The sequence below is a fragment of the Mesoplodon densirostris genome, chromosome 2 (genome assembly GCF_025265405.1).
Source record: "Mesoplodon densirostris isolate mMesDen1 chromosome 2, mMesDen1 primary haplotype, whole genome shotgun sequence".
Classification (NCBI taxonomy): Eukaryota; Metazoa; Chordata; class Mammalia; order Artiodactyla; family Ziphiidae; genus Mesoplodon; species Mesoplodon densirostris.
Window position 1 is genome coordinate 126,967,616 of NC_082662.1, and position 27,671 is coordinate 126,995,286.

General features: G+C 34.6%; 1 protein-coding gene across 1 annotated transcript in view; it reads right to left on the minus strand.

Annotated features, from left to right (window-relative positions):
• The window catches only part of CATSPERE (catsper channel auxiliary subunit epsilon), a 247,561-nt gene that overhangs the window by 159,518 nt on the left and 60,372 nt on the right, over nucleotides 1-27,671 (minus strand). Inside the window, exons 6-8 of the mRNA XM_060088382.1 lie at nucleotides 25,673-25,697; nucleotides 14,324-14,401; nucleotides 4,645-4,751 (exon numbers count right to left, since the gene is read on the minus strand). Coding sequence (XP_059944365.1) covers nucleotides 4,645-4,751; nucleotides 14,324-14,401; nucleotides 25,673-25,697 — 210 coding nt within the window. The remainder of the gene's footprint in view (nucleotides 1-4,644; nucleotides 4,752-14,323; nucleotides 14,402-25,672; nucleotides 25,698-27,671) is intronic.

A 27,671-nucleotide genomic window follows, 5' to 3' on the forward strand; every position in this document is an offset into this window, starting at 1 on the left:
TTTTCTCTTAACTGATTTTAAAAGCAATTTTATAAAGCAACATATGTTTAATTGTATTGTTGGGCTTATAACATAAAAATGTAATATATTTGCTAATAATAACATTATAGAGAGGGATGGGAACACAGCTATATTGGAGAAAGGAAATGACAACAGATGATAACTCAAATCCATAGGAACAAATGAAGAGAACCAGATATGGTAAATAAGGAAGTTAATACAAGTGCTATACATGTATACTCACTCTCCTTTCTTCCCTCAGCTTCTTTAAAAGGTATAAAATTACTCAAGCTAATAGTTATAACAATGTTTCATTGGGTTTCTAGCATATATAGATATAATAATATGCATAACAATAGTAGCAAACAAGGCCAGTTGGGGGAGGAAATAGGAATGCTTTCCTATATCTCACTGGAAATAAGTTAGCATAAATCTGAATTAGATTCTGATAATATATATATATATATATGGCCTGCCCTAGACGAAAAACTAAGAAAATATTTCAAACAATATAGTGAAAAAAATTAATGTAATTAAATTGTTACACACTGAAAATACTCAATACTAAAGAAAACTGTAAAGGAGGAATACATGAAAAAGAAAGACATAAGAAATATATTAAATGAAAAGAAAATGACAGACATAAATCCAACTATGTCAGTAATAACCTTAAATGTGAGGGGACTAAGCAGATCAATGAAATGGCAGAGACTAGGTAACAAAAGAAGATCCAACTATATGCTGCCTATAGGAGATGCATTTTAGATTCTAAAATACAAATAGGTTGGGAAAAAAAGGATGGGAAAAATATATCATGCAAAGGAGCAGATATACTAATATCAGACAAAATAGATTTTAAAACAAAATTAAAAGTTCCAAAAATAAAGAGGGACATTTTATAATGTTGAATGGTCTGTCCATCAGGGAAGTATAACAATTATAAATGTACTCATCTGACAACAGAGACATAAAATACATGATGCAAAACCTGACAGAACAAAGGGAGAAAGAAATAACTCAACAATAATAGTTGTAGACTTTGATATACCACTTTCAATAATGGGTAAAACAACAAGCAGAAGATCAATAAGGAAACAGAAGACCTGAACAACACTATAAGCCGGCTAGACCTAACAGACATCTATAGAACACTCCACCCAACAACATAAAACTACAAATTCTTCATAAGTGTACATGGAAAGTTCTCCAGGACGGACCACATATAAGGCCATAAAATAAACCTCAATATATTTAAAAGGACTGAAATCATATAAAGTATACTCTCTGACCACAAAGAAGTGAAATTGGATACCATATGACCCAGAAATTTCACTCTTAGGTATATATGCAAGAGAAATGAAAAATGTCCACACAAAACTTGTATATAAATGTTCATAGCAGCACTATTCATAATAGCCCCAGAGCAGAAGCAACTGAAATGTTCAGAAACTAAAGAATGAATAAATGAAATGTTGGTATATCTATATAATAGAATATTACTTGGCAATAAAAAGAAATGAAATACATTTGGCCTTTGCACAATGCAGGGGTCAGGGTGCTGCCTCCCCTACCACCCACCTCCGCCAACAGTCAAAAGTCTGTGTATAAATTTACAGTTGGCTCTCCATACACTTAGTTCCACATCCGTGGATTCAACCAACTGTAGATTGTGTAGTACTGTAGTACATATGTATTGAAAAAAAAAGATCTGTGTATAAGTGGATCTGTGCCGTTTAAACCCTTGTTGTTCAAGGGTCAACTGTACTGATATATACTACAACATGGATGAACCTTAAAAACATTATGCTAACAGAAAGAAGCCAGTCACAGAAGAACATATATTGTATGATCCTCTTGATATGAAACAATCCAGAATAAGCAAACCACAGAGACAGAAAATGGATTAGCAGTGTTAAGGGCTGGGGGTGGAGGGAATGGGGTTTCTTTTTAGGTTGATAAAGATGTTCTAGAATTAGAAAGTGGTTGCACAACTCTGTGAATATCCTAAAAATCATTGAATTTTACACTTTAAAAGGGTGAATTGTGTAGTATATGAATTATATCTCGATAAAGCCATTAAAAATAGAGAAGAAAAAATTGTACCAATAACCTTCCTACCTGCCTGCTAAATGAGACAAGGCCTTTGGCTTGGTTTTATAGCAACTGCTTCTCCTCCCTCCCTAACACCCAAAGTTTTATAAGATCAGCAGGAATTTCAGCTCCAGATTAATATTTTATCTCTCTAAATGGCACCCTCTACTTTAACCATGAATTGAACTGCTTTGCATCTCCTAGAATGCATCTGCTTTCTTAGGTCTCTGTTTGAAGGCCCTCTTATGTGTTGCCCTGCTCTTTGAAAGCCTCCTCCAATTGGCTCACTTTTATTTCTTTTCAATAGTGCAGATGTCACCTCTTTAGGAATGTCCTCCCTGAGGCTTTGTTAGTGCACCCTCAAAGCCTTAGTTGCTGTACCATCTATATATTTCACTTCACCCTGGGCTCACTTCTATCATAGCATCTATTTGTTTACTTGTCTCCCCCACTAAACTATAAGGTCAATGACTGCAAGTATTGTACCTTTTAGTTATAAGCACCTTGCCCTGTGCCTAGGTGCTCAATAGATTAAGAAAGCCTGTCTAGCCGCATGTAAATCAATGAAGTTAAAACAAATCCTCACACCATACATAAAAATAAACTCAAAATTGCTTGAAGACTTAAATATAAGGCATGACACCATAAAACTCTTAGATGAGAACATAGGCAAAACATTCTGACATAAATTGTACCAATGTTTTCTTAGGTTAGTTTCCAAGGTAATAGAAATAAAAGCAAAAGTAAACAAATGGGACCTAATCAAACTTACAAGCTTTTGTATAGTAAAGGAAACCATAAATAAAATGAAAAGACAACTTACGGACTGGGAGAAAATATTTGCAAATGATGTGACTTACAAGGAATCAATGTGCAAAATATACAAACAGCTCATATAACTCAATACCAAAAAAAAAAAAACAATTGAAAAATGGTCAGAAGATCTAAATAAACATTTCTCCAAGGAAGGTATACAGATGGCCAACAGGCCCATGAAAAGATGCTCATCATCACTAATCATTAGAGGAAAGCAAATCAAAACTATAATGAGGTACCACCTCACACAAGTCAGAATGGCCATCATTAAAAAGTCTACAAATAATAAATGCTGGATAGGGTGTGGAGAAATGGGAACCTTCCTGCACTGTTGGTGGGAATGTAAATTGGTGTAGCCACTATGGAAAGCAGTATGGAGGTTCCTCAAAAAACTAAAAATAGAGTTGCCATATGACACCGCAATCCTACTGCTGGGCATATATCTGGACAAAAGTATAATTTGAAAAGATTCATGCACCCCAATGTTCATTGCAGCACTATTTATAATAGCCAAGACACGGAAACGATCTAAGTGTCCATTGACAGATGAATGGATAAGAAGATGTGGTATTTATAAACAATGAAATATTATGCAGCCATAAAAAAGAATGAAATAATGCCATTTGCAGCTACATGGATGGACCTAGAGATTATCATACTAAGTGAAGGAAATCAGAAAGAGAAAGACAAATACCATATGATATCACTTATATGTGGAATCTAAAATATGACACAAATGAACTTATCTACAAAACAGAAACAGACTCACAGATATAGAGAACAGATTTGTGGTTGCCAAGGGAGGGAGGAGTGGGGGAGGGATGGATTGGGAGATTGGGATTAGCATATGCAAACATTATATATATGATGGATAAAAAACAAGGTCCTGCTGTGTAGCACAGGGAACTATATTCAATATCCTGTGATAAACCATAATGGAAAAGGATATGAAAAAGAATGTATATATGTATATGTATTACTGAATCACTTTGCTATATGTAGAAATTAGCACAACATTGTAAATCAACTATAATTCAATAAAATAAATTTAAAAAAATGTTTGGGCTTCCCTGGTGGCGCAGTGGTTGAGAGTCCGCCTGCCAATGCAGGGGACACGGGTTCGTGCCCCGATCCCGGAAGATCCCACATGCCGCGGAGCGGCTGGGCCCGCGAGCCATGGCCGCGGAGCCTGTGTGTCCGGAGCCTGTGCTCCGCAACGGGAGAGGCCACAGCAGTGAGAGGCCCGCGTACAGCAAAAAAAAAAAAAAAAAAAAAAAAAATGTTTGTCTAAACCCCATGATCACCTACTAACTTTAACAGTAACGGATTTTACTTCTCAGGGGTGTGTGCGTGTGTGTGTAAGGGCACGTACACCCGTGCACTGATGGTGGTAATGATCGTGGTATCAGTCATATCACTGTGGCTCACTTTAAAGAACCAGCAGAAAACATTTTTGAGATATTGCTAGGATTTGCCACCATCCTGAATGAGACTCTTGCATTGACCTTTAGCTATTAATACAAATTGTTAAACTATTGGAGTGTGACTGGTATTTTCTGAGTTGGTAACTAGTTCTGATTATCACAATTTTAATGTGTTCGAAGAAGCTACTTGGAAATTACATATAAGATATTCCATGAAATTCCACTAGGGTTTTTAAATTTCTTGAAGTTTCTGATAATTATTTTACTTAATTTTAAACATAAATTTAATATCTGAAATTAAAAAATTAAATACCCATTCTTCATTTTTCCATGTGGAAAATAAACTTTTCTTCTCAGAACTGTATATATGGCGGGCTTCTGTCCCAAAGTGGCCATGTGTTTGGTAAGTACTATGGAATTCTGTAAAAAAAAAAAACACCTCTTTTTAATCTTTTCAGAGCCAAAATTATTCAGAAATTACATCATGATATACTGAATTTATTATTTTAGTTAAGACATTCTTTACATTTATAAATTTACCACATTTTCAAGATTCAGCTTTGGTTTCTTTCCTACTATATAGCCTCCTCCCTATTAGAACCTTATGAATTATAAATGTCATAATTGCATATGACATTTGAAACACTATGCACAATAGTGCTGAAAACACTATGTTGAAAATAGCGTTGAAAACACTATGATGAAAACACTATGCACAATCAGAATCCCGAATAAACTGATATTATGGAGGCTCTTAAATAAATACACTTAGTTTTTAAATTTTATTTATTTATTTACTTTTAACATCTTTATTGGAGTATAACTGCTTTACATTGTTGTGTTAGTTGCCGCTGTATAACAAAATGAATCAGTTATATGTATGCATACATCCCCATATACCCTCTCTCTTGTGTCTCCCTCCCACACTCCCTTTCCTACCCCTCTAGCTGGTCACAAAGCACCGAGCTGATCTCTGTGTGCTATGCAACTGCTTCCCACTAGCTATCTATTTTACATTTGGTAGTGTATATATGTCAGTGCTACTCTCTCACTTCGCCCAGCTTACATGTCCCCCTCCCCGTGTCCTCAAGTCCATTTTCTACATCTGAATCTTTATTCCTGTCCAGCCCCTACGTTCATCAGAACCTTTTTTTTCTTTTACATTCCATATATATGTGTTAGCATATGGTATTTGTTTTTCTCTTTCTGACTTTACTCTGTATGACAGACTCTAGGTCCACCCACCTCACTACAAATAACTCAATTTCGTTTCTTTTTATGGCTGAGTAATATTCCATTGTATATATGTGCCACGTCTTCTTTATCCATTCATCTGTCGACAGACACTTAGGTTGCTTCCATGTCCTGGTTAATGCAAATAGTGCTGCAATGAATATTGTGGTACATGATTTTTTTTGAATTACGGTATTCTCAGGGTATATGCCCACAAGTGGGATTGCTGGGTCAAATGGTAGTTATATATATATATATATACTTTTTTTTTGGCGGTACGCGGGCCTCTCACTGCTGTGGCCTCTCCCATTGCAGAGCACAGGCTCCAGATGTGCAGGCTCAGCGGCCATGGCTCACGGGCCCAGCCGTTCCACGGAATGTGGGATCCTCCCGGGCTGGGGCACGAACCCATGTCCCCTGCATTAGCAGGTGGACTCTCAACCACTGCACCACCAGGGAAGCCCTATTTTTAGTTTTTTAAGGAACCTCCACATTGTCCTCCATAGTGGCTGTATCAATTTACATTCCCAACAACAGTGCAAGAGGGTTCCCTTTTCTCCACACCCTCTCCAGCATTTATTGTTTCTAGATTTTTTGATGATGGCCAATCTGACTGGTGTGAGGTGATACCTCATTGCAGTTTTGATTTGATTTTCTCTAATGATTAGTGATGTTGAACATCCTTTCATGTGTTTGTTGGCAATCTGTATATCTTTTTTGGAGAAATGTCTATTTGGGTCTTCTGCCCATTTTTGGATTGGGTTGTTGGCATTTTTGATATTGAGCTGCTTGTATATTTTGGAGATTAATCCTCTGTCAGTTGCTTCATTTGCAGATATTTTCTGCCATTATGAAGGTTGTCTTTTCATCTTGTTTATGGTTTCCTTTGATGTGCAAAAGCTTTTAAGTTTCATTAGGTCCCATTTCTTTATTTTTTTTAAATTTCCGTTTTTCTAGGAGGTGGGTCAAACAGGATCTTGTTGTGATTTATGTCATAGAGTGTTCTGCCTATGTTTCCCACTAAGAGTTTAATAATGTCTGGCCTTATATTTAGGTCTTTAATCCATTTTGAGTTTATTTTTGTGTATGGTGTTAGGGAGTGTTCTAATTTCATTCTTTTACATGTAGCTGTCCAGTTTTCCCAGAATCACTTATTGAAGAGGCTGTCTTTTCTCCATTCTATATTCTTGCCTCCTTTATCAGAGATAAGGTGACCATATGTGCATGGGTTTATCTCTGGGCTTTCTATTCTGTTCCATTGATCTATATTTCTCTTTTTGTGCCAGTACCATACTGTCTTGATTACTGTAGCTTTGTAGTATAGTCTAAAGTCAGGGAGCCTGATTCCTCCAGCTCCACTTTTATTTGTCAATATTGCTTTGGCTACTGAGGGTCTTTTTTGTTTCCATACAAATTGTGAAATTTTTTGTTCTAGTTCTTGAAAAATGCCATAGGTAATTTGATGGGTGTTGCAATGAATCTGTATATTGTTTTGGGTAGTATAGTCATTTTCACAATGTTGATTCTTCCAATCCAAGAACATGGTATATCTCTCCATCTGTTTGTATCATATTTAATTTCTTTCACCAGTGCCTTATGTATCATATTTAATTTCTTTCATTAGTGTCTTATAATTTTCTGCATACAGGTCTTTTGTCTCCTTAGGTAGGTGTCCTCCTAGGTATATTATTCTTTTTGTTGCAATGGTAAATGGGAGTGTTTCCTTAATTTCTGTTTCAGATTTTCATTATTAGTGTACAGGAATGCAAGAGATTTCTGTGCATTAATTTTTTATCCTCCTACTTTACCAAATTCATTGATTAGCTCTAGAGTTGTCTGGTAGCATCGTTAGGATTCTCTATGTATAGTATCATGTCATCTGCAAACACTGACAATTTTACTCCTTTTCTGATTTGGATTTCTTTTATTTCTTTTTATTCTCTGATTTCTGTGGCTAAAACTTCCAAAACTATGTTGAATAATAATGGTGAGAGTGGGCAACCTTGTCTTCTTCCTGATCTTAGTGGAAATGGTTTCAGTTTTTCACCATTGAGAATGATGTTGGCTGCGGGTTTGTCATATATGGCCTTTATTATGTTGAGGTAAGTTCCCTTTATGGCTACTTTTTGGAGAGTTTTTATCATAAATGGGTGTTGAATTTCATCAAAAGCTTTTTCTGCATCTATTGAGATGATCATATGGTTTTTCTCCTTCAGTTTGTTAATATGGTTTATCACATTGATTGTTTTGTGTATATTGAAGAATCCTTGCATTCTTGGGATAAAACCCATTTGATCATGGTGTATGATCCTTTTAACGTGCTGTTGGATTCTGTTTGCTAGTATTTTGTTGAGGATTTTGCATCTATGTTCATCAGTGATATTGGCCTGTAGTTTTCTTTGTTGTGACATCTTTGTCTGGTTTTAGTATCAGGGTGATGGTGGCCTCATAGAATGAGTTTGGGAGTGTTCCTCCCTCTGCTATATTTTGGAAGAGTTTGAGAAGGATAGGTGTCAGCTCTTCTCTAAATGTTTGATAGAATCCACCTGTGAATACATCTGGTCCTGGGCTTTTGTTTGTTGGAAGATTTTTAATCACAGTTCCAATTTCAGTGCTTGTGATTGGTCTGTTCATATTTTCTATTTCTTCCTGGTTCAGTCTCAGAAGGTTATGCTTTTCTAAGAATGTGTCCAGTTCTTCCAGGCTATTCATTTCATTGGCATATAGTTGCTTGTAGTAATCTCTCATGATCCTTTGTATTTCTGCAGTGTAAGTTGTTACTTCTTCTTTTTCATTTCTAATTCTGTTGATTTGAATCTTCTCCCTTCTTTTCTTGATGAGTCTGGCTAATGGTTTATCAAGTTTGTTTGTCTTCTCAAAGAACAAGCTTTTAATTTTATTGATCTTTGCTATCATTTCCTTCATTTCTTTTTCATTTATTTCTGACCTGATCTTTATGATTACTTTCCTTCTGCTAACTTTGGGTTTTTTTTGTTGTTGTTCTCCTTTCTCTAAGTGCTTTAGGTGTAAGGTTAGGTTGTTTGTTTGAGATTTCTCTTGTTTCTTGAGATAGGAATATATTACTATAAACTTCCCTCTTAGAACTGCTTTTGCTGCATTCCATAGGTTTTGGGTCATTGTGTTTCATTGCCATTTGTTTCTAGGTATTTTTTGATTTCCTCTTTGATTTCTTCAGTGATCTCTTGGTCATTTAATAGCATATTAGTTAGCCTCCACGTGTTTTTATTTATTACAGTTTTTTTTTTCCTGTAAGTGATATGTAGTCTCATAGTGTTTTGGTCGAAAAACATACTTGATACGATTTCAATTTTCCTGAAGTTACCAAGGCTTGATTTGTGACCCAAGATATGATCTATTGTGGAGAATGTTCCATGAGTACTTCAGAAGAAAGTGTATTCTGTTGTTTTTGGAGGGAATGTCTTATAAATATCAATTAAGTCCATCTTGTTTAATGTGTCATTTAAAGCTTGTGATTCCTTATTTATTTTCATTTTGGTTGATCTGTACATTGGTGAAAGTGGGGTGTTAAAGTCCTCTACTATGATTGTGTTACTGTCGATTTCCCCTTTTATGGCTGTTAGCATTTGCTTTATGTATTGAGGTGCTCCTATTTTGGAGCACCTCAATGCTCCAGGAATTGTTATATCTTCTTCTTGGACTGACCCCTTGATCATTATCTAGTGTCCTTCTTTGTCTCTTGTAATAGACTTTATTTTAAAGTCTATTTTGTCTGATGTGAGTGTTGCTACTCCAGCTTTCTTTTGATTTCCATTTGCATGGAATATCTTTTTCCATCCCCTCACATTCAGTCTGTATGTGTCCCTAGGTCTGAAGTGGGTCTCTTGTAGACAGCATATATAAGGGTCTTGTTTTTTTATCCATTCAGCCAGTCTATGTCTTTTTGTTGGAGCATTTAATCCATTTATATTTAAGGTAGTTATCAATATGTGTGTTCCTTTTACCATTTTCTTAACTGTTTTGGTTTGTTATTGTAGATCTTTTACTTCTCTTCTGTTTCCTGCCTAAGGAAGTTCCTTTAGCATTTGTTGTAAAGCTGGGTTGGTGGTGTTGAATTCTCTTAGCTTTTGCTTGTCTGTAAAGGTTTTAATTTCTCCATCGAATCTGAATGAGATCCTTGCTGGGTAGAGTAATCTTGGTTGAAGGGTTTCCCTTTCATCACTTTAAATATGTCCTGCCACTCCCTTCTGGCTTGCAGAGTTTCTGCTGAAAGATCAGCTGTTAACTTTATGGGGATTACCTTGTATGTTATTTGTTGCTTTTCCCTTGCTGCTTTTAATACTTTTTCTTTTTATTTAATTTTTGATAGTTTGATTAATATGTGTCTTGGCATGTTTCTCCTTGGATTTATCTTGTATGGGACTCTCTGTGCTTCCTGGACTTGACTATTTCCTTTCCCATGTTAGAGAAGTTTTCAACTATAATCTCTTCTAATATTTGCTCAGACCCTTTCTTGTTCTCTTCTTCTTCTGGGACCCCTATAATTCAAATGTTGTTGTGTTTAATGTTTTCGCAGATGTCTGTGAGACTGTCCTCAATTCTTTTCATTGTTTTTTCTTTTCTGATCTGTGGTAGTTATTTCCACTATTTTATCTTCCAGGTCACTTATCCATTCTTCTGCCTCAGCTATTCTGTTATTGATTCCTTCTAGAGAATTTTTAATTTCATTTATTGTTGTTGTTCATCATTGTTTGCTCTGTAGTTCTTCTAGGTCTTCGTTAAATGTTTCTTGTGTTTTCTCCATTCTATTTCCATTTTTTCGATCATCTTTACTATCTCTACTCTGAATTATTTTTTCAGGTAGACTGCCTATTTCCTCTCCATTTGTTTGGTCTGGTGGATTTTTACCTTGCTCCTTCATCTGCTGCATATTTCTCTGTCTTCTCATCTTGCTTAACTTACTGTTTGGGGTCTTCTTTTCAGAGGCTGTACGTTCGTAGTACCCTTTGTTTTTGGTGTCTGCCCCCAGTGGGTAAGGTTTGTTCCATGGGTTGTGTAGGCTTCCTGGTGGAGGTGACTGGTGCCTGTGTTCTGGTGGAGGAGGCTGGACCTTGTCTTTCTGGTGGGCAGGATCACGTCCAGTGGTGTGTATTGGGGCATCTGTAAACTTATTATGGTTTTAGGCAGCCTCTCTCCTAATGGGTGGGGTTGTGTTCCTGTCTTGCTAGTTGTTTGTAATGGGGTGTCCAGCACTGGAGCTTGCTGGTCATTGAGTGGAGCTGGGTCTTAGCATTGAGATGCAGATGTTTGGGAGAGCTCTCGCTGATTGATATTACATGGTGCTGGGAGGTCTCTGGTGGTCCAGTGTCTTGAACTTGGCTCTTCCACCTCAGAGGCTGAGCCCTGACACCCAGCTGGAGCACCAAGACCCTGTCAGCCACATGGCTTTTAGGAAGTCTGAGGTTTTCTGTCAGTGTTCAGTCAGTGTTCTGTAGGGGTTGTTCCACATGTAGATGTATTTCTGATGTATTTGTGGGGAGGAAGGTGAGCTCCATGTCTTACTCTTCCACCATCGTGAAGGTCCTCAATACCCTTAGTTTTAATGTCAATGAAATACAAAATGGAGTTTCTAAAACTAATCTGTTGGAATTATTTCTATATGAGCTTGACTTCAAAACAACATACCCTTCAAGGCATATTTCAAATATATCTGGAGGCTCTAGGAAAAATTCTATTAGTATAAAGACAGAACTGACATGTTCCCTGTTTTTCTCATGAGATTTAAGGGGATGTTGAATTGACTGGAATTATTCCTAATAAAGTCTTTTTAGAATAGAGGCAACAGTTTCATTATGGGGAATCCCTAGAATAAAAAAATCAGATAATGAGGGCCAGTCTACACTACAAAAGCACTACAGATTACACTTTCTTCTCAAGAGTGCATGGAACATTCTCCAGGATAGATCACATCTTGGGTCACAAATCAAGCCTCAGTAAATTTAAGAAAATGGAAATCATATCAAGCATCTTTTCTGACCACAGCGCTATGAGAATAGAAATCAATTATAGGGGGAAAAAACCATAAAAACCACAAAGACATGGAGGCTAAACAATACGTTAGTAAATAGCCAAGAGATCAGTGAAGAAATCAAAGAGGAAATCAAAAAATACCTAGGGACAAATGACAATGAAAACATGACAATCTAAAACCTATGGGATGCAGCAAAAGCAGTTTTAAGAAGAAAGTTTATAGCAGTACAATCCTACGTCAAGAAACAACAAACAGCTCAAGTTAACAACCTAACCTTACACCTAAAGGAACTAGAGAAAGAAGAAAAAACAAAACCCAAAGTTAGTAGAAGGAAAGAAATCATAAAGACCAGAGCAGAAGTAAATGAAATAGAAACAAAGGAAACAACTGCAAAGATCAATAAAACTGAAAGCTGGTTCTTTGAGAAGATAAATAAAATTGATAAACCATTAGCCAGACTCATCAAGAAAAAGAGGGAGAGGACTCAAATCAATAAAATTAGAAATGAAAAAGGAGTAGTTACAACAGACACTGAAGTAATACAAATCATCCTAAGAGACTACTACAAGCAACTCTATGCCAATAAAATGGACAACCTGGAAGAAATGGACAAATTCTTAGAAAGGTATAACCTTCCAAGACTGAACAAGGAAAAAATAGAAAATATGAACAGACCAATTACAAGTAATGAAATTGAAATTGTGATTAAAAATCTTCCAACAAACAAAAGTCCAGGACCAGATGGCTTCACAGATGAATTCTATCAAACATGTAGAGAAGAGCTAACACATCCTTCTCAAGCTCTTCCAAAAACTTGCAGAGGAAGGAACACTCCCAAATACATTCTATGAGTCCACCATCACCCTGATACTCAAACCAGACAAAGATACTACAAAAAAAGAATTTCATACCAATATCACTGATGAATACAGATGCCAAAATCCTCAACAAAATACTAGTAAACAGAATCCAACAACACATTAAAAGGATCATACACCATGATCAAGTGGGATTTATCCCTGTGATGCAACGATTCTTCAATATAGACAAATCAATCAATGTGATACACCATATTAACAAATTGAAGAAGAAAATCCATGTGATCATCTCAATAGATGCAGAAAAAGCTTTTGACAAAATTCAACACCCATTTATGGTAAAAACTCTCCAGAATGTGGGCATAGAGGGAACCTACCTCAACATAAAAAGAAGTGTATATATATATATATATGTATATATATATATATATATACATACATATATATATATATACATATATATACATATATATATATATATATATATATATATATATATATACACGCACTCAAATATTCATAGCAGCACTATTTACAATAGCCAAGACATGGAAACAATGTAAGTGTTCATTGATAGATGAATGGATAAGATGATTTGGTATTTATACACAATGGAATATTAGTCAGCCATAAAAAAGAATGAAATAATGCCATGTGCAGCAACATGGATGGACATAGAGATTATCATACTAAGTGAAGTAAGTCAGACAGAGAAAGAGAAATATCATATGCTATTGCTTATATGTGAAATCTAAAAAAAATGATACACTGAACTTATACACAAAACAGAAATAGACTCACAGATATATAAAACAAACTTAGGGTTACCAAATGGAAAAATATATATATATGTATATATATATATATATTTTTTAATCACTTTGTTGTATACCTGAAACTAACATAACATTGTAAATCAACTATATTTCAATAAAAATTTTAAAAAAGGAAATTTACTTAATGTCTCTGAATTGTACTCATAAGAATGTTTAAAATGGTAGATTTTATATTATGTATATTTTCCCACAATAAAAATGTATAGATTAAAAAGATGAATAAATGCATGAATTGAGAAAAGAAAAAGAGTCTATGTTGTTTGTCATGGAGAAATGTTTTAAGGAAATGACATGATCATGAATAAACATGGAAATTAAAAAGAAAAAAAGTAAAGTATTAGGTATGATTATTTAGCATGAACTAAATAATGTTAAATTGTGCATATTTTCACTTAAAAGATTAGAAATTATGTAACAGTAATACTTAAAGTATTTAATTACTACTAATTTATTTTATTCCCTCTAAAGTTGATTGCCAAATAAAACAATTAATTGATTCATTGTCATTTTAATTTATCAGTCCATCTCTTGTGAATTTGATTACCATGAGGCATGACAGCATGCTATTAAAAAATCATATCTCGACTCATTAAGACATAAAGACTCCCATAAGACACTAAAACTTCTCATTTTACGTTTCTCTTCTATACATTTTGATTGTAACAGAACTTGAATCTTGAAAGAGGTAAATTTGTAACAGATAAAAGAAAGGACTTATTTATTCACTGGGCTGCACTTTTAGGAAAATCATTGGTCTCAAGTGGTAAAGGATTCAGTAAAGGACTAGACAGATTTTTGAAGGATGACTTCAACAAAGATGGTCAAGAAACACCTTTAAAGCATTTTAACTGTCAGCCTCTTTGTGAATAATGAAGTCATAGAAAATACGGAGAATGCTCAGTAAGAATTCCAAGGAAAGAATTATAATTGTAGAAATTGAGCACAAGTTCAAAATCACTATAATGACTAAGCTAAATTTAATGAATAATTAAAATGTATTTAGTTCTAGGCTGCTTAATATAAATTATTGACAGCCCTTAAAAAAGAAATGTAGCATATTATTTTATCTATAATAATAATAATGTTTCCACCTACTAGGGAAGGTTCAGTTGCATTCCATAGCAATTCACTAGGGTCTGCGTTTTCTGGATCGTATATCCATATAATGATAACCTATGAAATAAAATGTGGTTGCATTTCTTGACACTTTGGACAAATTTTTAGTTGTGGCAAAACATAACCATAAAAATCTTTTTATTTGTTTTAAAAATTTCGAATATCTCAGTTTAAAAAATCAAAAGAAATACGTGTTGTTTTTAACAAGAGAAACAGTCCAAAGAATTAATAACATCCTCTACACTCCTGAGGTAACTAATGTTAAAACTTTGTACGAATGCTTATATGTCTTTTTCTACACCCACAGACACAGCAGCCTCCCCAAACACTCATACACTTTTTACAAAAATGAGATTACACTATTCATGTTATTTATCATGTGCTTTTTTCACTTAATACACCATAACCATTTCAATAGATGTAGACCTAATTCTTTTTATTGTTTTCTTCTTGAATAGACAATTTATTTTATTATAAAAATAAATTATATTAAAAATACAGTGAAAATTGTCTCTCCCATCCTGTACTTCATCACTCAGTTCCCACAAGTCTACTACACCCTGCAAGTAACTAATATTGGTAAGGTTTTTTTGTATTTCTATAAAATTTTTGTGCATAACCAGTGTTATTTTCTCCTTTATATATAAATACTAGTATGCTAAATGCACTTTTGAACATTATATTCTTCACTTAAAGTTATATCTTAGAGACTTTTAAATATTCTCATTAATCTTTCATATTATTTTACATATTATTACAAATTATGGAGGAACCATAATTTAACAAGTAACCTGCTAATAAATATTTGTTTATATCCTTTGCCATTACAATCAAAGTTATAATGAGCAACTCTAAACATATATTATTTTCTACTTTTGAGTATTCCTAAAAGTGGAATTTTTGAGTTATAGAGTATATGCATTTGTAATTTTTGTAGATACTGCTAAATTGTTCTCCATAGCAGTTGCAACAATATACCTTCTCACCAGCAATGTATGAGATCTCTTCGTTCTTCACAGCCTTCCCAACATGATGTGTTGTCATACATTTGGATATTGTCAGTAGATGGATGAAAAATGGTACGTTGATGCAATTTTAATCTGCATTTCTTTTATCATGAGAAAGTTTGAGCATCTTTCCATATATTCAAGTTCTATTTCTATTTCCCATCTGGTGAACTATTTGTTCATTTCCTTTGCTCATTTTCTATCTGGCTTTTAGTCTTTTATTTATTAATTTGTAGAAGTTTTTATCATAAAGAATGTTCTATATGTTCTATATCTTGATCTGTGTGGTGTTACATAGACATATATATGTACATATGAAAACTTTATTACTTTTATAATTATGTGGCATCCCTCTTTATCTTATTAAATGTTTGCCTTAGATTCTATATTGTCCCTATATATGGCTGCCCTTCTGCCTCCCGCCCTCCCTCCCTCCCTTCCTCCCTTTTATATTCCCTTTTGAGTTAACAACTAGTATTTACTTTTTGCTATTTTTCTCCATGCTATGCATTTGCAGAGATATACACAAATACATGCGTACATATATTTTTTAAAAGAGGCATCTTAAGACGTTCTTTTTTAAAACAAAATTGGATCACATTATACACACTTCCCACATTCTCCCTTTTTTTCACTCAAGTATACATCATTGAAATTCCCCAGTCAACTCTTATAATGCCTGAACAATATTCTATGATGTGCTTATACAGTAATTTACAGATCAATGTCTCTAATAATGGAGATTTACTGTGGCTCCAGTTTTGTTTTGTTTTGTTTTGCTTTACCACTATTACAATGCTGCAAAATATAGATCCTTTTCCATACAGCCATATATACTAGAGGTTTTATTTCTGTGGAGTAGATTCCCAGGAGTGGGATTATTGATCCAAATGGTATATATATTTTTAATTTTAATAGATGTTTCCATATTGCTCTCCAAAAATGTGAATAAGGCTCTAACTCCTCACACTTTCCACCAGCAAAGTTTGAGTGTACCTTTTGCCCAGATCCCCTCTAGCAATAGTTATTTTCCCTTGTTCAAGTTTTACTAGTGTGATGAGTGTGACATTTCATTGTTAATTTGAATTTTCTTGAGATGAAGTGAAGTTCAGCATTTTTTCATGTTTGTTAGATTTGCTTCTGTGTGCACAGCTTCTTTACATTCTTCTATTTGCACTTACCATATTCTTATCATTTGTAAGAGCTCTTTGTTTTGTTTGGACTTTAGGTATACAGACACATTATTAGAATAATCACAATCCTCAGTCCATGACACACTATCGTTATTGGCATGACCCTCTTTTATGCAATTATTTAAATTGTAAATTAGTAAAATGTAAGCCAGGAACCACCATCCAACTCGAGACATAGAACCTTACAAATATCTTTCATTTACTTATATATTCCTCCCTTTTTGGGTCTCCTGTTTCTGCCCAGAGGTACTCACTTTCCTGATAGTTTTTTGAACTTGATCAGCCCACACATAACCCCCAAGGGCCTGCTTTTTTTTTTTTCAAGATTATGTAACTAGGATTTATTCATGTTACTGCTCATAACTGAGCTCATTCATTTTCATTACTATTTAAAATTCCATTATGTGAAAATACCACAATTTTTCCATTTTTATGTTAATGGGCATTTGGATTCCTTCTGTTTGGGATGGATGAATTTTATGAGCAATTCTACTATGAGCATTTTTGTTTCTGTTTTTGTTTTATTGGAGTATAGTTGCTTTACACTGCTGTGTCAGTTTCTGCTGTAGAGCAAAGTGAATCAGCCATACATACATTACATACATACATACATACATACATACATACATACATACATACATACATATATATATATATATACACACACACACACCCTCTTTTTTGGACTTCCTTCCCATTTAGGTCATCACAGAGCACCAAGTAGAGTTCCCTGTGCTATACAGTAGGTTCTCATTAGTTATCTATTTTATACATAGTAGTGTATATATGTCAATCCCAAACTCCCAATTCATCCCACCGCCCAGAATTTTTGAAAATGTCTCTTGAGGCATGAGTGCAAGAGTTTTTCTTGAGTATATACTTAGGAGTAGAATTGCTAAGTATATACTTAGAGTATATACTTATACTCTTGAGTATAAGTTGTCGAGTATGTGTAAGAAAACATAGAATCATTTTTCAAAATTTACATCCCTCCATCTCTTTTCAACACTAGGGATATTAGCTGTATACTGTCATCTATGTTGTAAAAATTTTTCATAACAACTTGTTGTCTAAGTTGACTTTGTTTATGGCACTTTTGTGGTAAAGTTTTTAATTTTCACATTTTCAGTTATGACTATTTTTTATTCATAGATTCTCGTTTCCAATCTTGAATAAGATTTCCCTTGATTCCATATAGTACAGCTTCAAGATTCTCCAGCCAACTGTCCAGGGTTTTCAGTTTTACATTTTTCTTATATGCCAAGGGAATATTTGTGTGTGTGTGTGTGGTGTAAGCAAGGATTCTACTTTTGTTTTCTTCCAAGAGACAGCTTATTTTACTATATTATTCCATATAAATTTTAAGATATTTTCTTAATCAATAATTGGACTCTGGTGTCCACTTAGAAACTTTAAAAAAACAGATCTTTTTTAAGCTATTCGACAAAATTTGAGTGTGGTTCTTGATACAGGTTCTGTGTCTTCTTATATTTATTCTTAAGTATTTTATAGTCTGTATTGCTATCATGAATTTATAATATTGTACACTTCTTTTTCTTAATTATTACTTACACTATTATGTTCAACACAATATTAAATAATAATGGTGATTGTGAGCACATCTGTCCAGTTCCTGATTTTAATTGAATTAGAAATATCTCATAACTTATAACAATTATTGTTAGTTATATGGGAAGTAAATTTTTTTATTAGAATTAAGTAGTTTCCTTCTAAACTTGTTTTGCTTAGTGTTTTTATTAGAAATGGTTGTTGAATATTTAATTTTTTTACATCTTTACTGGACTATAATTGCTTTACAATGTTGTTACTTTGCACTGTATAACAAAGTAAATCAGCTATATGTATACATATATCCCCATATCCCCTCCCTCTTGAGCCTCCCTCCCACCCTCCCTATCCCACCCCTCTAGGTGGTCACAAAGCATGGAGTTGATTTCCCTGTGCTATGCAGCTGCTTCCCATTAGCTATCTATTTTACATTTGGTAGTGTATATATGTCCATGCTACTCACTTCGTCCCAGCTTCCCCAACACCCCCTCCCCTTGTCATCAAGTCCATTCTCTACGTCTGCATCTTAATCCCTGTTCTGCCCCTAGGTTCATCAGAACCGTTATTTTTTCTTTTACATTCCATATATATGTGTTAGCATATGGTATTTGTTTTTCTCTTTCTGAGTTACTTCACTCTGGATGACAGGCTCTAGGTCCATCTACCTCACTACAAATAACTCAATTTCATTTCTTTTTATGGCTGAGTAATATTCCATTGCATATATATGCCACATCTTCTTTATCCATTCATCTGTCAATGGACATTTAGGTTGCTTCCATGTCCTGGCTATTGTAAATAGTGTGGCATTGAACATTATGGTACACGTCTCTTTTTGAATGATGGTTTTCTCAGGATATACGCCCAGTAGTGGGATTGCTGGGTAATATGGTAGGTCTATTTTTACATTTTTAAGGAACCTTCATACTGCTCTCCATAGTGGCTGTATCAATTTACATTCCCACCAACAGTGCAAGAGGGTTCCCTTTTCTCCACACCCTCTCCAGCAGTTTTTGTTTGTAGATTTTTTGATGATAGTCATTCTGACCCATGTGACGTGATACCTCATTGTGGTTTTGACTTGTATTTCTCTAATGATTAGTGATGTTGAGCATCCTTTCATGTGTTTGTTGACAATCTGTATATCTTCTTTGGAGAAATGTCTATTTAGGGCTTCCGCCCATTTTTGGATTGGGTTGTTTGTTTATTTGATATTGAGCTGCTTGTATATTTGGAGATTAATTCTTTTGTCACTTGTTTCATTTGAAAATATTTTCTCCCATTCTGAGGGTTGTCTTTTGGTCTTGTTTATGGCTTCCTTTGCTGTGCAAAAGCTTTTAAGTTTCATTAGGTCCCATGTGTTTATTTTTGCTTTTATTTCCATTACTCTAGGAAGTGGGTCAAAAGGATCTTGTTGTGATTTATGTCATAGAGTGCTGCCTATGTTTTCCTCTATGAGTTTTATAGTGTCTGGCCTTACTTTTATGTCTTTAATCCATTTTGAGTTTATTTTTGTGTATTGTGTTAGGAAGTGTTCTAATTTCATTCTTTTACATGTAGCTGACCAGTTTTTGCAGCTCCACTTATTGAAGAGGTTTTCTTTTCTCCATTGTATATTCTTGCCTCCTTTAACAAAGATAAAGTGACCATATGTGTGTGGGTTTATCTCTGGGTTTCTATCCTGTTCCATTGATCTATATTTCTGTTTTTGTGCCAGTACTATAATGTCTTGATTACTGTAGCTTTGTACTATAGTCTGAAGTCAGGGAGCCTGATTCTTCCAGCTCCATTTTCTTTCTCAAAATTGCTTTGGCTGTTTGGGGTATTTTGTGTTTCCATACAAATTGTGAAATTTTTTGTTCTTGTTCTGTGAAAAATGCCATTGGTAGTTTGATAGGGATTGCATTGACTCTGTAGATTGCTTTGGGTTGTACAGTCATTTTCAGTGTTTATTCTTCCAATTCAAGAACATGGAATATCTCTCCATCTATTTGTATCATCTTTGATTTCTTTCATCAGTGTCTTATAGTTTTCTGCATACAGGTCTTTTGTCTCCTTAGGTAGGTTTATTCCTAGGCATTTTATTATTTTTGTTGCAATGGTAACTGGGATCGTTTCCTTAATTTCTCTTTCAGAATTTTCATTGTTAGTGTAAAGGAATGCAAGAGATTTTTGTACATTAAATTTGTATCCTGCTACTTTATCAGATTCCTTGATTAGCTCTAAGTTTTCTGGTTGCATTTTTAGGATTTTCTATGTATACTATCATGTCATCTGCATACAGTGACAGTTTTACTTCTTCTTTTATGATTTGGATTCCTTTTATTTCTTGTTATTCTCTGACTGCTGTGACTAGAATTTCCAAAACTATGTTGAATAATAGTGGTGAGAGTGGGCAACCTTGTATTTTTCCTGATCTTAGAGGAAATGCTTTCAGTTTTTTACCATTGGGTATGATGCTTGCTGTGGGTTTGTCATATATGGCCTTTATTATGTTGAGGTAGGTTCCCTCTATGCCCACTTTCAGGAGAGTTTTTATCATAAATGCATGTTGAATTTTGTTGAAAGCTTTTTCTGTATCTATTGAGATTAACATTTGGTTTTTCTCCTTCAATTTGTTAATATGGTGCATCACATTGATTGACTTGCCTATATAGGAGAATCCTTGCATTCCTGGGATAAATCTCACTTGATCATGGTGTATGATCCTTTTAATGTACTGCTGGATTCTGTTTTCTGGTATTTTGTTGAGGATTTTTTCATCTATGTTCACCAGTGATATTAGCCTGTAGTTTTCTTTCTTCATGACATCTTTGTCTGGTGTTGGTATTAGGGTGATGGTGGCCTTGTAGAACAAGTTTGGGAATATTCTTCCCTCCACTATATTTTGGAAGAGTTTGAGAAGGAAAGGTGTTAGCTCTTCTCTAAATGTTTGCTAGAATTCACCTGTGAAGCCATCTGGTCCTGAGCTTTTCTTTGTTGGAAGATTTTTAAGCACAGTTTCAGTTTCAGTGCTAGTGATTCGTATGTTCATATTTTCTATTTCTTCCTGGTTCAGTCTTGGAAGGTTGTAGTTTTCTAAGCATTTGTCCATTTCTTCCAGGTTGCCCAATTTATTGGCATAGAGTCGCTTGTAGTAGTGTCTCATGATCCTTTGTATTTCTGCAGTGTCAGTTGTTACTTCTCCTTGTTCATTTGTAATTCTGTTGATTTGAATCTTCTCCCTTTTTTTCTTGATGAGTCTGGCTAATGGTTTATTAATTTTGATTATCTTCTCAAAGAACCAACTTTTAGTTTTATTGATCTTTGCTATTATTTCTTCATCTCTTTTTCATTTATTTCTTATCTGATCTTTATGATTTCTTTTCTTCTGCTAACTTTGGGTTTATTGTTGTTGTTTTTCTTCTTTCTCTAATTGCTTTATGTGTAAGGTTAGGTTGTTTATTTGAGATTTCTCGTTTCTTAAGATAGGATTGCATCGTAATAAACTTACCTCTTAGAACTGCGTTTGCTGCATCCCATAGATTTTGGGTCATCGTGTTTTCAGTGTCATTTCTTTCTAGGTATTTTTTTATTTCCTCTTTGATTTCCTCAGTGATCTCTTGGTTATTTAGTAGCACATTGTTTAGCCTCTATGTGTTTGTATTTTTTACAGGTTTTTTTTTCTGTAATTGATATCTAGTCTCATAGCCTTGTGGTCAGAAAAGATACTTGATATGATTGCAATTTTCTTTAATTTACCAAGGCGTGATTTGTGACCCAAGATATGATCTATCCTGGAGAACGTTCCACATGCACTTGAGGAGTGTATTCTGTTGTTTTTGGATGGAATGTCATATAAATATCAATTAAGCCCATCTGGTCTAATGTGCCATTTAAAGCTTGTGTTTCCTTATTTATTTTCTGTATGGACGATCTGTCCATTGGTGTAAGTGGTGTGCTAAAGTCCCCTACTATTGTTGTGGTACTGTCAATTTCCCCTTTTATGGCTGTTAGCATTTGCCTTATGCATTGTGGTGCTCCTTTGTTGGGTGCATAAATATTTACAATTGGTGTATCTTCCTCTTGGACTGATCCTTTGATCATTATGTAGTTTCCTTCATTGTCTATTGTAATAGTCTTTATTTTAAAGTCTATTTTGTCTAATATGAGTTTTGCTACTCCAGCTTTCTTTTGATTTCCATTTGCATGCAATATCTTTTTCCATCCCCTCACTTTCAGTCTGTATGTGTCCCTAGGTCTGAAGTGGATCTCTTGTAGACAGCATATATATGGGTCTTGTTTTTTATCCATTTAGCCAGTCAGTGTCTCTTGGTGAGAGCATTTAATCCATTTACATTTAAGGTAGTTATCGATATGTATGTTCCTATTAGTATTTTTAAAATTGTTTTGGGTTTGTTTTTGTAGGTCTGTTTCTTCTTGTGTTTCCTGCCTAGAGAAATTTCTTTAGCATTTGTTGTAAAGCTGGTTTGGTGGTGAATTGTCTTAACTTTTGCTTGTTTGTAAAGCTTTTGATTTCTCCATTGAATCTGAATGAGATCCTTGCTGGCTAGAGTAATCGTGGTTTCAGGTTTTTCTCTTTGATCATTTTAAATATGTCTTGCCACTCCCTTCTGGCTTGCAGAGTTTCTGCTGAAAGATCAGCTGTTAACCTTATGGGGATTTCCTTGTATGTTATTTGTTGGTTTTCCATTGCTTCTTTTTAATATTTTTCTTTGTATTTAATTTTTGATCATTTGATTAATAGGTGTCTTGGTTTGTTTCTCCTTAGATTTATCCTGTATGGGACTCTGTTCACTTCCTGGACTTGAATGACTATTTCCTTTCCCATGTTAGGGAAGTTTTCAACTATAATCTCTTCAAATATTGTCTCAGTCCCTTTCTTTTTCTCTTCTTCTTCTGGGACCCGTATAATTTGAATGTTGGTGTGTTTAGTGTTGTCCCAGAGGTCTCTGAGATTCTGTTCAATTCTTTTCATTGTTTTTTCTTTATTCTGCTCCTCAGTAGTCATTTCCACCATTTTGTCTTCCATCTCACTTATTCATTCTTCTCCCTCAGTTATTCTGGTATGGATTCCTTGTATAGTATTTTTAATTTCATTATTGTGTTTTTCATCATTGTTTGCTCTGTAGTTCTTCTAGGTCCTTGTTAAACGTTTCTTGTATTTTCTCCATTCTATTTCTGAGATTTTGGATCATCTTTACTATCATTACTCTGAATTCTTTTTCAGGTAGACTGCCTATTTCCTCTTCATTCGTTTGGTCTGGTGGGTTTTTACCTTGATCCTTCATCTGCTGCATATTTCTCTGTCTTCTCATTTTGTTTATCTTACTGTGTTTGGGGTCTCCTTTTTGCATGCTGCTTGTTCATAGTTCATCGATGCTTTTCCATCTTTTCATTTTTATGTTCTACATTCTGCATGACTCCCATTCCAAATCACTAATTCTGCAATTTTCTCAACTGTATGTAGTCTTCTATTTAACCTGAATTTTTGTTTTTAGATGCCTATTTTTTCATCTTAAGACTTTTTTTTTTTTTTTCTTTTTGCGGTATGCGGGCCTCTCACTGTTGTGGCCTCTCCCGTTGCGGAGCACAGGCTCCGGATGCGCAGGCCCAGCGGCCATGGCTCACGGGCCCAGCCGCTCCGCGGCATATGGGATCCTCCCAGATCGGGGCACGAACCCGTATCCCCTGCATCGGCAGGCGGACTCTCAACCACTGCGCCACCAGGGAGGCCCCATCTTAAGACATTTATAAAGGATACTTTTCAATGTTGTACAATTATGCATAATCCTCATTCTTGTTTTCTTTGTATTTATCCCTTCTTTTATCTTTGTGACCATTTAAAATATGGATTTAATCATCTTTCAGATGGTTCTCATCTTTAGTTTTGAAAAGTATGAACTTTCTCCATATGTGTGAGAAAGTTTATGTGTGTGTCTATTCCAGGCAGTTTTGTCTATTTTTGTGGTTTATAGCTTTTATTTTGAGATTATTTTCAGAGGGTTTGTTTTCTATGAGAGTCCTATACACCCTTGGTTACGAAATGGATTTTATAATCACCTCTGCCTCCTCCCTATGTGTTTCACTGCTTGTATTTTTGTGTTTACCACTCGGCTCTAGGTTCCCCAACCTCTTGAGAGGTGTTTAACTTGGGCATCCACCTAAAACTCTTTGAAGGTAACTCCTTGTCCATTTACAGCCCCCAAAACGATGTATCATTTATTTGAAATTACTCTAAGACAGTGAGTGAAGCCTTACTAGTTCTCATTTTACAGACCTTTCATAAATCCTAGCTTTGTGTAGGGAGGTTAGTTTCAGCTCCTCCCTCTCCCATAGGTCGGAGGCTTCATTTTCTATTCCCACACACATGTTAAAACATCACCCTTTGTCTACTAGGGCTTATATTCTGTCTAATTACCTTACTTCAGAATTCATTCTTCTCTAACTCTGGATTTTAGTTCTTTAGTTACTTCTGACAACTAGGAAATTCCTTTACTTGCTTTTAAATTCTATACACATGCGTACCAATATTAATGTAAAAGTCTACACTAGTATTATACACACATATTTTGTAAAGGCATTTCTATATGTTTTGAGCAAGATGGAGGCTATTCTGCATTATTTGGGTCTGTAATAGGTATTCTACTTTTAGAAGTTTCTCTCTATTTTCTGTCTTAAAATACCTTATCCACGGATAATACTCTTTCTTCCTTTTTTTCACTGTTATAGTTATAGACTTACTTAATAAATAATCCTATAATGTCAACTGGGACTGGGATAGGGATACATATGAACACATGAGCTCATTCAGCTCTCTTGATCCAATATAGGAAGTTTATTTTTTCTTATTATTTTTCTGCCTCTTCTTTCCACTAAATCACTATGTTGAGAAAATGGAAATATTTATAGAGCTTAAGTTTCCAAATATTACCACCTTATTTCAATTTTCAAATTTTTGAATATATCTCTCTGTCATACTTCTAATCAGCCTCCAATCCAGATGTCAAAACTTTTGGATCTCAAAACCCCTTCATAGGCTTAAATGTTATTGAGAATCCCACAGAGCTGTTGTTTTATGTGGGTTAGCTCTATCAATATTTATTACCATATAACAAATTAAAATTGAGAATATTTAAAGATATTTATTAATTTATTTTAAAATTTATGATAGACCTATTACATATTAACATTAACTAACATATTTTTACGAAAAAATAATTATTTTCCAAGATAAAAAATAGTAAGAAGATTGGTTGTCTTACATTTTACATTGTAAAATCTCTTTCATATCTGCCTTAATAGAAGAGAGCTGGCTTATCATCTGTGCTTATCCTCACACAGATATGTAGCTGGAAAAGCACAGACCTCGTGGACCTTCTAAAATGGTCTGTGAAGACCTAGGGAATCTTAGTCTATAACTTGAGTAACCACTGCTCTAAGCGAATTTTATTGAAAATTAGTTTAGAAAATTCCTCTTCTAGTAAATATGGAAGATAAGATGGAAATAATATAGTAGTAATATATGAGAGATATACAAAAACTTTAAAAAGTTTTACCTGGGTTAAATTGTTAGTGAAATTTCTGTTGGGAAAAAGAGAAATCATATTTTAGTAAACAGCATGTTAAATATTAGTTTGAATATTCTACTTTCAACATACATGTTTACAAATCTTTTAATATTCTCTTTATATTCCATCACAGATACATAAATGATTAAATACTAAATGTTAAAAAAACTCATGTCAATAATTAAATATAATAATTGATCCTCACGTGTTGTCAACAAAAGGCTGAGGGGCATGAATCTATATATTTTCTTAATAATACTGTAAGCTCACATAGCCAAAGTTGCATGATTAATCTTCTTTAAAAATTTGACATGATCAATGCACATTAAAGAGTCTATAGAGTTTAGGGACTTCCCTGATGGTCCAGTGGTTAAGACTCCGTGCTTCCAATGCAGGGGCTGCAGGTTCAACCCCTGGTCAGGGAACTAAAATCCTGCATGCCACATAGCATGGTCCCCCCAAAAAAGAATTCTACAGAGTTTACATGTTTTAATTTATGTCAAAACCAAATTTATCAATTAGCACTGCAAATGCTTCATTTATCAGCCATTCAGTGTAAATTTTCTTAAAGGAGCAACATTCACTTGTATGTTTAGTTATATGTTTTTTAGAAAGTAATTATTGTCACTTTAAAGATATCTGTATTTTTAAAATCATATAATCTCTAAAAGTCAATGACTCAGGACTGTGTTTTCATTTGTGCATAGTGCTTAGTACATTATTAGGTACAAAACAAAATGAAGATGTTTGGGGAATCAGTAAATGTGCATGCAGTGAGTTGCTGAGACTGCATAACAAAAATAATATTTTATACGTTCAATCTGTTATATGAGAAAGCCACTGAAAATAAGTACTATAAATCCTGACAGGCAAATGTGCCCAAAATTCAGAAAGTATGAAGGTTATCAAAAAAATCCCCTCCAGTACACAGGCATCTAAAACTAAACCCTGCAGCTGAGCATGTGCACAGTACTGGCTTGGGCCACTAGTGCTGCCTGCTTTGGTCCCTAGCTACTGGACCTGGAAGCACTGCTGAGGACTATCATAGCCCTTGCAGTCACCCTGGTCACCCTGCAGCATTTGGTAAACACAATGCAATTCTTGATGTTTTGGACCCCAGTGGACTGAGTTGATGAAACATGCCCCACTGGATCCAGAGCCACCAGTTGCTCCTGCACGTGGTGCCCCACACCACTAGACTTGCAGTCACAGAATGCTCCAGCATGCACAACCACAGGTGAAGGTTTTTTCTTAATGAAGTCAGTCTGTGACAACTGGAAGTGCTGACTACTTCTACAAATGTGCAGACACCTACACAAGCTACAGGGACCATGAAGAATCAGGGAAACATGACACCACTTAAGGAACACAGTAAACTCCATCAATGACCCCTAAGGAAATGGATACATATACACAAATAGCCTGATAAAGAATTCAAAATAGGGTTCTAAAGATGCTCAGAGAGCTATGAGAGAACAAAGACAAGCAATTTAATGAAATTAGAAAAACAATACTAGAACAAAATGAGAAGTTCAACAAAGAGGTAGAAAACATAAGGAAGAAACAAATTGTGGCACTGAGGAATACAATGACTGCAGTGAAGAATTTATAAGAAACTTCAACAGCAGACTGGAACAAGCAGAAGAAATAACCAGTGAACCCAAAGACAGATCTTTTGAAATTATCTAGTCAGAAGAGCAAAAAGAATAAAAAGGAATGACAAAAGCCTATGAGATTTATAGGACACCATTAAGAGAAATAATCTATGCATCATTGGAGTCCCATAAGGAAAAGACGGGGAAAAAGAGAAAGAGGCTTATTAAAAATGTGTAATAGCTTAGAGTTTCCCAAACCTGGGGAGAGATTTGACATCAAAGTTCATGAAGCTAACAGGTCATCCCAAGATTTCAATCTCAAATGATCTTTTCCAAGACCATTAAGATGGAAATGTATAAAACTAAAGACAAAAAAGAAAATTTTAAAAGCA